General features: G+C 37.9%; 2 protein-coding genes across 2 annotated transcripts; one reads left to right on the plus strand and one right to left on the minus strand.

Annotated features, from left to right (window-relative positions):
• The first annotated feature begins 1,407 nt into the window (after positions 1-1,407).
• On the plus strand, positions 1,408-3,459 carry LOC127370862 (EKC/KEOPS complex subunit Lage3). The gene is made up of 3 exons (XM_051413308.1): positions 1,408-1,475; positions 2,700-2,828; positions 2,921-3,459. Exons 1-3 carry the CDS (start codon positions 1,438-1,440, stop codon positions 3,036-3,038), a joined length of 285 nt encoding a protein of 94 aa, XP_051269268.1. The 5' UTR covers positions 1,408-1,437; the 3' UTR covers positions 3,039-3,459.
• Positions 3,460-3,752: 293 nt separating this feature from the next.
• Positions 3,753-8,804, minus strand: LOC127370853 (uncharacterized). The gene is made up of 3 exons (XM_051413296.1): positions 8,690-8,804; positions 8,107-8,161; positions 3,753-7,490 (listed from the first exon to the last, which is right to left on the minus strand). The coding sequence occupies exons 2-3, from the start codon at positions 8,112-8,114 to the stop codon at positions 5,885-5,887; spliced, it is 1,614 nt and encodes a 537-aa protein (XP_051269256.1). The 5' UTR covers positions 8,115-8,161; positions 8,690-8,804; the 3' UTR covers positions 3,753-5,884.
• Positions 8,805-11,538: the final 2,734 nt, after the last annotated feature.

The following is an 11,538-nucleotide window of genomic DNA, read 5'->3' on the forward strand; positions in this document are numbered from 1 at the left end:
ATATTTAATTATATTTTAATATTATTGTGATTGTTCTATCAAAGTAGTTTGTAAACTAAATTATTATTATTATTATTATTATTATTATTATTATTATCTGATTTTAGAAACTCTTTATATTTTGTAAATGAAGTATAAAAGTACAATATTCTTGTAATCAAGACTAAAATATTACTCGAGTAAATGTACTTAGTTACATTCACTGTAATCACACCAAAGTTTATATTGAAAATCTGAAAACTGTAGAGATTATGTTAATTTTACATTTATTTATCAGCTTTAGTTACTTTTTACTTTATTTATAATTATCTATAGATAAAATAATATATTATATTAGACAGTTATAGTGAGACAGTTGCTGTGAGACAGTTACAGTGAGACAGTTACAGTGAGACAGCTGCAGTGAGACAGTTGCAGTGAGACAGTTACAGTGAGACAGCTGCAGTGAGACAGTTGCAGTGAGACAACTGCAGTGAGACAGTTACAGTGAGACAGCTGCAGTGAGTTGCAGTGAGACAGCTGCAGTGAGACAGTTACAGTGAGACAGTTGCAGTGAGACAGTTGCAGAGACAGTTACAGTGAGACAGCTGCAGTGAGACAACTGCAGTGAGACAGTTACAGTGAGACAGCTGCAGTGAACAGTGAGACAGTTGCAGTGAGACAGCTGCAGTGAGACAGTTACAGTGAGACAGTTGCAGTGAGACAGTTGCAGGGAGACAGTTACAGTGAGACAGCTGCAGTGAGACAGTTACAGTGAGACAGTTGCAGTGAGACAGCTGCAGTGAGACAGCTGCAGTGAGACAGTTGCAGGGAGACAGCTGCAGTGAGACAGCTGCAGTGAGACAGTTACAGTGACAGTTGCAGTGAGACAGCTGCAGTGAGACAGCTGCAGTGAGACAGTTACAGTGACAGTTACAGTGAGACAGTTACAGTGAGACAGTTACAGTGAGACAGTTGCAGTGAGACAGTTACAGTGAGACAGTTGCAGTGAGACAGCTGCAGTGAGACAGTTGCAGTGAGACAGCTGCAGTGAGACAGTTACAGTGAGACAGCTGCAGTGAGACAGTTGCAGTGAGACCTGCAGTGAGACAGTTACAGTGAGACAGTTACAGTGAGACAGCTGCAGTGACAGCCAGTGACCAGAGACAGCGCAGGAGACAGCGCAGGGACAGTTGCAGAGACGCTGCAGGACAGTTACAGTGAGACAGCTGCAGTGAGACATACAGTGAGACAGTTACAGTGAGACAGTTGCAGTGAGACAGCTGCAGTGAGACAGTTGCAGTGAGACAGCTGCAGTGAGACAGCTGCAGTGAGACAGCTGCAGTACCGCGCTCCGCCGCCGGGGGCAGCAGCGCGTCATCACTCACACAGGAAGAGAACCCGGAAGTTCTTCTTCTCCTTCAGCGGAAGCTTCTTTACTGCAGCACAGGAAGCAAGATGGCGGCAACAGACGGAGAAAGAAACAAACTGGAGTTGTATCTTTATTATTTATTATCTTTATTATCTTTATTATCTTTATTATATACTTTACTTTAAATATCTGACATTATCTTTGAGTTTCATGTTCATTAGTTTATTTTATTGATAACAACAGTCCGATATTTCCGATCGATCGATAATCTGTTCACTCAGTAACGGTAATCAATATATAATATTTAGGTTTTATTAATTATTCTCTGAGGTCATATATTGATATGTAAAGCTCAAAAACAACAGCAGTGTTTAAACTTTAATTTATAGTTTATAATAATAATAATATTAGTAATATTTTATTATATATATTATTAATAATATTTCATTAGTTAATAAACTTTAATTTATAGTTTATAATATTATTAATAATAATATTAATAATAATAATAACATTAATAATATTTTACTGTGATTTTCCGCTGCTTTGCTCTGCTGCTGCTAATGTCTCCTGAGGGGATAAATAAAGGAATTAACTTATAAAAATAATTAACTATTAATTAATAATAATTAATAATAACATTTTCTATGTATTTTTATTTTCAAATGTCCTTTTATTTATTTATTTGTTTGTTTGTTTATTTATTTCTGTTCTGTTTCGTCTTGTGTGATTTATTTTATTAATATAAACAAATATCAAACCTCAGTAAAATAGAAACAATCCAGAAAAACATCAAACTGAACTGAAAGTATAAAACCAGACTAATATTGATTATATTGATTATATTGATTATGTTTATTATATTGATTATATTGATTATGTTTATTATATTGATTATATTGATTATATTGATTATATTGATTATATTGATTATATTGATTATGTTTATTATATTGATTATATTGATTATATTGATTATGTTTATTATATTGATTATATTGATTATGTTTATTATATTGATTATATTGATTATATTGATTATATATTATATTAAAGCTGCAGCAGGTAACTTTTATTAAACAAAAACAACCTGTTTGTCATAATTGCTAAAACCTTGTTGCTAGGCAACGCAAACATAGAAACAACAGATCAGATAAACTTTATTGATCCCGAACTGGAGATTTCACATTAAATAATACATCCAGAGTTTATACAGTGATTATAGATTATAGATTATTGATTGAATCAGCTCCATATAGAACATAGCTCCAGACTTTATACACTGTTTATAGATTATAGATTATTGGAAGCTGCTGTAGACTCTTGTCTTCCTTGACCCCCCCCTCAGCTCTCTGGACGTCCCCTTCCCGTCCTCTCGTGAGGCCGCCATCGCTCTGCGCTCTCTGTCGCCGGACCGAGAGCCGAGGAAAGGCGGAATCAGCAAACAGCTGACGGTGTCCGACAGCACGCTGTCCGTGTGAGGAAACGCAGCTCCACACCTCCTCCCTCCAACTGCCCCCCCCACTGATATCCTCTGCTGAACCTCTTCTTCTTCTTCGTGTGTTTCAGGAGGTGGAGCGCAGACGAAGCCCGGATCCTCAGAGTGTCTGTGAACTCGTTTCTGGATCATCTGTCGCTCGTTATGGAGACGATGGAGATGTTCGGCCCCCGGTGCCCCCCCCAGTGACCCCCCTCCAACCAGTGGAAGTGGATTCATCCTGAAATAAAGCGTCTCTGTTAGTGTTTCCAACAATCACCAACTCTGGTTTGGTGGAAATAAATCCTTAATTCACCGACGTAGATGATAAAAACAGCAGTTTCAGTCGGAGCAGACCGGCTATGGAAACAAACCACAGAGAGGCTGCGATACAACACAGGCAGAGGGAGAGAGACACCATGTGACTCGTATATAGAGAATATAATGTTAGCTGATGTATTAATGTTTATTATCGTCCTTCAATCTGCTCATAACAACAATATAATGCATCATAAAGTGTTTATTATGTGACGGCTCTGAAGGAAACAGTAAGAAGTTAAATGAATTATAATTGTTGTTTGCTGTACAGAGTTTGTTTTATTAAAGATTAAGTTGTTAAATAAATAATAAATGTGTTGTATTATTACATTATTACAGTTTCAGTATCGTTCCAGAGAAATAACCACTGAATATATCAGCGTATAAGAAATATAAATAAAATACTGGTTTCCATTTTATTTCCATTAAATTGTTCTGTTGTCTTATAGGATACATCGATAATTCTTCTTCAGTGAGACGTTTACTGAGACTTCAACAATAAATCTCAACCTCGTACTGACTGAAAAGCACTTTAGAAAAAGCTTAAATACTCAGAGAAAGTAAAGAAAATGTGGTGTAAAGTGAAAACTAGCAGCTGACACAATGTTCAGATTCTCAGTGGATCTTTATTGGTTGCAAGCCAGAGCCATCATCAGCATTACACAGATGTGAGTGAGGAGAGGCAGTCTGTCCTCAGTTCTTGGAGCACTTTGAGATAACACACATTAACTGGAGCCAACAACAGGATGTTCATGAGTTCACTGCACGTGTTATTGGACCTTTCTTCTCTTCCTTTCTCCTCCTTAAAGTGCTCCACACAAACATCCCGCTGACAGAAGACACAGGAAGAGGTACAGTATCAACCCCCTCCAGGATCAACTCCTTTATAATGAGTTGACTTGGATTTAGTTTCCCAACAGCTTAAACATTGTGATATCATGGTGGATATATCAGACACATCTATTCATAGCAGCAAAAGCATAATCATACTGAAGAACACATGATAATAAGAGGAATATCCCTCAGAAAGCAGAAAACAACAGGACCCCACTGTGTTTAGTCTGTGATATAGGGGAGGGAGGGAGCTGTTGTACCCCACATTAACCACCAGGGGGCGTCCTCACTCCATTTAAAGGCAGAGCTGTTAGCTGTGTCCCAGTTGTTTACATGGCAGAGAAAAGCTTCACTTACTTTACAAACTCATATTTTTACACTAAACATATGAAAATAAACAAGTACAGCTGAAACTATCAGACAGTTCATTGATTGACAGGAAATTAATTCATTATTATATTAATGATACTCATCTATGTGAAGACACTGATCATGTTAATGATTTCTCATAATAATTATCAACAATGACTTAACAAGATAATATCAATATTATATTTTAATTTTTAGAATAGGCCTGCGGGTTACTCATGTGGTCCTTGGGGGCGACCTGGTGCCCGTGGGCACCGTGTTGGTGACCCCTGCTGTAAATACACCAACAATCCAGTAGTCATAAATACCCCTCAAAATATGGTTTCAACTTAGACGTAGCTTCAGGTTCAATAATCACCTCCATCTCTCATCTTTTCCTCCCAGCTAGATTAGACTCTGAATTTACTCTCTGGCAAAGACAAGGCATTTATAAATTTAAAGATATGTATATAAACAATATTTTCCCTAGCTTTGATGACTTGTCACATAAATTTGGCCTCCCTCGGTCTAGCCTGTTTCGATATTTCCAAGTCCACCACTTCCTCAGTATCATGATCCCAACTACATACCATCACTTTCTGGTTTAGATGCTCTGTTAGAAACTACTTTCAGCTTTAAAGGACTTATTTCAAGAATCAATAACTGTATATCTTCTTTTAAAAATACAACTCTTGCAAAGATCAAGGTAGACTGGGTGGATGAGCTGGGAGAGGACCCAGAAGAAGACATTTGGGAAAGCGCTCTACTAAGAGTGAATGACCGCACTTCATGTGCCAAATTAAGTATAATACAATTTCAGATCTTACATTGCATCCACTACTCCAAAGCCAGACTTATAAATAAACCCTAACACAGATGTAAGCTGTTTATTCTACAATAAGGAAAAGATATAAAAACATCATTGCTTTTACAACACTGCTTGCACGCAGAAGAATAATTCATACAAAATAATGATATTAGCAGTTCTTTTGTGAATGTTGTATCTATGTACATATCCTGTATTATTAGTGCTCAATAAAAAATAAAACATTTCATGGTTCCAGCTTGGCTCCAATTTGCTGCTTGTCCTTTAAATAACTGTAATAATTTAAATAATTGTAATAATTTAAATGTATTTGTAATAATTTTGGACTGTGCATTGTGAAGGTGTCACTTTTAGAGAGAACAGGAAGTAAAACACACACACACACACACACACACACACACACACACACACACACACACACAATTATTGGTACATTAGAGGCTGATGAATAAAGCAGTAACAGCAGCAGTAATAAATGGTTAATAACACACTATCATATATTAATTAGCAGATATGCACTCAGTGGTACTTTATTAGGAACAGCTGTAAAATCTAATGCAGTCCAATACAACAGCTCAGACATAAATTCTACATTAACAGATCAATAATGTTCAGGTTTGACTGACACTGTCAGAGAGCATTAATGTAAATATATGATTATTATTAAGGTTGTAGTCTGCAGTGTTGTACTGGACGACATCATACTGAGAGCTCACAGTGACGCTGGAACTTACTTCATCAGCTCTTTACCAGCTGTTAGTTTACTGAACCCGTAACTCAGCGCTGCCAGGACTCCTTTATCTTCATCCACTCGTCTTTTCATCTCTTCCAGTTTCTGGACCTTCTCTGTGTCTCCTTTCTCCTTCATCTTCTCAATCAGGAAGTCCAAGTGGACAAGAGTGGACAGTGAATCAGTATTCAGGGCGATCTGCTCCAGTTTGAGAACCTGCTGGAAGGACTCTTCCAACCACTGATCTTTATCTTTCTGAAGTTCTTCTGTTTCCTTCTGAAGATTTTCCAAAATGCTCAAACTGCTCTCTCTTTCTGTCTTGTTCTTTTCATACTTCTCTTTCACTTCTTCTGAGGTCTTCTGAACTTTTCTTATCTTGTTCACATAGATCCACTTTTCTTTCACATGAGCTGATACAGGACACTTCCTGGTACAAACAGTGCAGCGACCATCTTTCATGACCACACAGTGTCCTGGTTTCCAGGCCTTTGTACATCCAGGATAGTGACAGTTCTCTTCACAGACTTTACAGCAGACAGCTCCTTGATAAAACACCAACCCCCACATCCCACCATCAATAGATTGTTCACCTTTGTAGACCTCATCAACTTCTACAGTGAACTTCTCATTGTTCTTCATCTCTTGTTCATATTTCTTCAGAGCTTCCTCAGTCTGTTGGATTTCTTTCTGTTTTAGTTCAATAAACTCAACTCTCTCTTTCAGGTTTTGGATGCAGGCTGTCAGTCTGATTCGTTCATTCAACACTTCAACAGTTTCTTTCAGCTTCTGAGGTTCAGTTTCTTTCAGGAAGTCAGTGAATTGACTCATTCCGTCCGTTGTTAAGCTCCATGCACTTTTTAAAAAAGCTGTGTTGCTCTTTGTTTTCTGTTTGTTCTGGTGGTTGTTGAACAGGAAGTAACCCGGCTTTTTGTCCTCATTCTTGGCATATTTAATGTTTGCATCTTCTAGAGCTTGAAGAACATTTCCAGGTGTCAGACCATCTGAGTGAGTGATGAGGGCAACAATGTTCTTCTCCATATCTTTTCCAAACAGAGACATCACTGAATCAAAGATGTACCTCACTCTGTCACTGAGTCGATTCTCAGTTGCTTTCAGTACCAGACCCACTGCATTGATCTCATGGACTCCGTCCTCTGAGCGGAACAAGTCCAATAATCTTTTATTGATGATGTCATCTTCTTCAATCCCTCTGGTATCTCCGTATCCAGGAGTATCGATGATGGTCAGAGAGTAGGGCAGAGTTTTATCTTCAAAACCAAAGATCTGATAAACGATCACATCTGATGTCTGACTCTCTGACTGACTTCTCTTCTCCTCCTCTACGATCTGAAACCAGACATCGTCCTCCCACTTCACTCCCATGGTGTAGTTGACCAGAGCGTTGATCAGAGTAGATTTTCCTGTTCCTGTTTCACCAACAAGTAAAATGGTTCTGTTTGTCTTGTTCAGATCTTTTTCACCAAGAGTCATTCTTGTTAGAGTTCCAATCTTCTCTTTCTTTGGTGTCAGCTGGTAGACAGCGGGAGATCCTGATTGGATCAGACCAATTTTAGAGATGATGTCATTATATTTGGACGAGCTGTTCCTGTAGAAAAGTAAAGACACAAGTTCAAAACTCACTGAACATAGAATGAAATACATAAAATCACCCTACTTGCTGTCTTAATAAAACCCTTTTAGTCTCACAGTAAAGCAGTTCAGTGTCTTTATACCACAGACACCAAGAATTCTTATGATTAAATTATTATTATTATATAACAATTTATAAGATATTATCTATTGTATGTATATCTTCTTGTATAGAACATATTATAGTCAAACAGCAGAAGTTCAGTAACAATGTGTGAATATTACTGAGCCCTTTATAGTTAAATATGCTACAGTAATCTTATATGTTACTGTTTATAAAACACCAAAATCGAAAAATCTTACATTTTTGTACAATCCGTGGCCCGTTATTTCATTTCCTATGTTTGATCTGAGCAATAAATCGAAAGTACAAAAAATGAACCGTTATTTGTTTTTTGGTATCAGATTCATAAACTAATAAGGAAATAACAAACCGGTTTTTCATTTTTCGATTTTGGAATCTCAATTGAATATGAAAAGAACAAATGATACACGGATTATACCCCTTTCTCCAGACACCAGTCCACCACTGATTATCCCTTATATGATACTGTGGTAGAAATGTTACTCACGTTGCCATGGTAACAGCTTCACAGCAGCTTCAGGATGGAGCAGTTTACTAGTTCTCTGGAAGAAAGAAAAACAAGTCAGTACAACCCCCCCTCATCTAACAACTGAAGGTCAAATGTAAACAGCATTTCAGAAATGGAAAGAATAAATTATAGAATCAGACATCAAGAACTGGAATATTTGAAACGATAAAACAATTAAAACTTTTATCAAACATGAAGTTTACAGCAGTTTGGATGAAGTACATTCAAGTTTCAACGACTTCCTGTTTCATAGCAAGATGTTGATTTTCGACGCCACAGCGCGAAATGTTGTTAAAGAAAACCTCAAACTTTTATAATGTTTCATTGAGAACTTCTTTAAAGTTTACCGAACAAATTAGATCTGCTCCATTCCCTAAAGTCTAAAAACTGCACCAATATAATTAATTAATATATTAATATATTGATATTAATATAATAATAAGATATGGATGAATCACATGAATGTAAGGCAGCATGATCAGTTATTAGTTATGTCAAATACATTTTTGCTTCAATAATCTGGTGATAACTCCTCATATTAAGTATTTATTTGTTCTCTTACCTGCTGTTGCTTCAGGAAGCTCTCTGATGACGAGGAGGAAAGGAAGAAGAAAGAGCAGAGAGCGGTTTTATATCAGCAGAGAGGGTGGACGCTCTGTGGTCACATGAAACAGAAACAGTCTCAGAGACAGGAAGCTGACTGACTTCACAGACTGCAGTGAGTTTCAATATGGACTCAATCTGGTGTAAAGTGAATTTCATTTAGAGCTGCTTCTGGGGATTTTGTGGTCACATGATTTCAGAGAAACAGTGTCACTTCAAATCACCAATAAAACAGCACAACTTTTAATACTTCAATAACTTCTGATAATCTCCTCCTTTCACCACCTGTTTGTGACCCTGAGTTGAACTGTGACTCTGAGTTGAACTGTGACTCTGTGGCTTGTCTTCATATCTCCATATATGACCATGTAACAGGAAGTTATCATAACCTCAGTGTACATGGTTCAATCTCAACAAAACTTCACGTTTGATAAGAGTCCCGCCCTGAACACGTCTACGTTACAATACTCAGTCATAGTCATAGCGCCCCCTACTGGAAGCAGGCAGTAAGGATGGTACAGCATCATGATGTTGATATGATTGATGCAGATTATAACTGTAGTCTTTGAGACACTGCTCAGGTGATGTTAGTTAATGTTACGCTTGCATGGCTCTAACTTCCTTTTAACTCAGCACCGTTAATGTAAGATCACACACACAAACCCAAATTCAGCCTAAAGCTCAGCACACACACAAGGAGAGGAAAGTGAACCCTGGCACTCTCAACATGATTCCTTTGTCTCTCACCAACACGTGTTTCATTCTTTGTTGAAACATATGGTGGCACCCACACACACACACACACACACACACACACACACACACACACAGATGAAACACACAATATACAATCTAACTAAAAAGGGACTAAGCTATAGGAAAAGGTGTGTGTGTGTGTGTGTGTGTGTGTGTGTGTGTGTGTGTGTGTGTGTGTGTTTGCCTTTAATATGACATTCAGCATTCGTGTCTTTTCCAGTTGTCTCCAGTTGCTCACTCACTAAAATAACCCAGCACAATAATTTAAAGTGTCACACAGAGAGCAGAACCTCTTCTCAAGTCTCCAAAACTCTAAACACATTTTCTGCTTTACTTTACTTTTTAAATGCTCTGATGGCTCTCTGCATAACAACAATCTGACAGAAAGTCACATGTTCACATTCAAAATGACACTACATGAGCTGATTGGCCAATATATGATGAATATGAATATATGATATATCACCTGACCAAACACCTCAATGGTTCATTGTTACCTTCAATCAGGTAGGAAGCACTAGAAAAACACCACAGGTCTTTTTTTTCTATATATTTTTTCTGCAATTTTCTTTTTCAGTTTTAGTTTTTTGTGAGAATTATTTTGTTCACTCCAATGTAAATATATCTGCTGTGAAGATGTTGCACTGACTTAAAAAACTAAACAAAAAAATAAATGTTTCAACAGCGTGTGTGTGTGTGTGTGTGTGTGTGTGTGTGTGTGTGTGTGTGTGTGTGTGTATCTGCAGATATTTCTGTGCATGTGAACAATCTGAAGAATTTTCTACAATTGGAACTATTTTAGTATTAAAGCAAACTAAAGATGAAATTGCTTTTCATTCTGCCCAAGAGTGTGTAGTTGGTTAGACAAAAATCTGGTGATATGAATGAAGTGTGTGCCATTTATAATGTTATATTATATATATATATTATATATTATATATGTAGTTCTGGTTGCAGTGCTTCATGTTACTGGATATATGAGGTATTCTGTGGTTTTGTGAATTGTGTTCAGTATTTTGATAAAATCAGCCTAGTCTGCAAAATTGTGTTTTAGCAATTGGAAAAAACTGTAAAAGGTTTTTTTTTTTTTTTTTATAAAGTAAAAGGAAGAGAAGAGAGAAAGAAGAGAAGGAGAAGAGGAAGGGGAGGAGGGGGGGGGGGGGTCAGAGGGGGGGGGAGGTTTAGTTAACCCTAACCTGTTCTAAACAGAAACACTGTCGCATCCATTGTCAGAATCTTTGGACAGAAACAGGTAATGTTGCTGTACAGTGTATACAGAAATATCTTCAGTGATATACTTTGTGTAATTGTTTCCTCATTCCCATTACATGTATTCTTTATAGAATCCAAAGGCTACCGTTCTCTGGTGGTAGAGGAAGAATTGTTAGTGCTGAGCAGGAGGCAGCTGTTGTGAACATGGTTGTGGCAAACAATGCCATAAGGCTGCGTGAAATCAGGGCAGCACTGATCCCAGATCTGGGCATGTTTAGGAACATCAACAACGTGAGCGTGACCACCATTGACCGCATCCTAAGAAGGAACCATATGGCCATGAAGCAGCTCTGTACAGTTCCATTTCAAAGGAACTCTGACGTTGTGAAGGAGGCCAGATGCCAATATGTGGAGGTAAGGAAACATTATGCCTCGTCATATCATGCAGTTAGAGTCAACTGGAGTCACTGTTCATTGTCATTTTACCTTTTTTTACTCAGAGAATAATGGAGCTTGAAGCTGTCTTCATTTATGTTGATGAAGCCGGCTTCAATCTCTGTAAAGTGAGGAGACGTGGAAGGAACCTCATTGGGTACAGGGACACTATCACAGTTCCAGGACAGACGGGCGCCAACATAACCATGTGTGCTGCCATCTCCAGTGATGGTGTCCTATGCCATATCCCCAATATTACTACTACACCGAGTGCCTCATAACATTCCTGAATGCACTTCATGTCAGACTGATCCCACCTGAGGAGAGAGGGCTGTTGAGGCCTGGCATGCCACTCTTCGTCATTATCTGGGTCAATGTGACGTTCCACCACTCTCGCTTTGTCAA

Source organism: Dicentrarchus labrax, unplaced genomic scaffold (genome assembly GCF_905237075.1).
Source record: "Dicentrarchus labrax unplaced genomic scaffold, dlabrax2021, whole genome shotgun sequence".
NCBI classification, from domain to species: Eukaryota; Metazoa; Chordata; class Actinopteri; family Moronidae; genus Dicentrarchus; species Dicentrarchus labrax.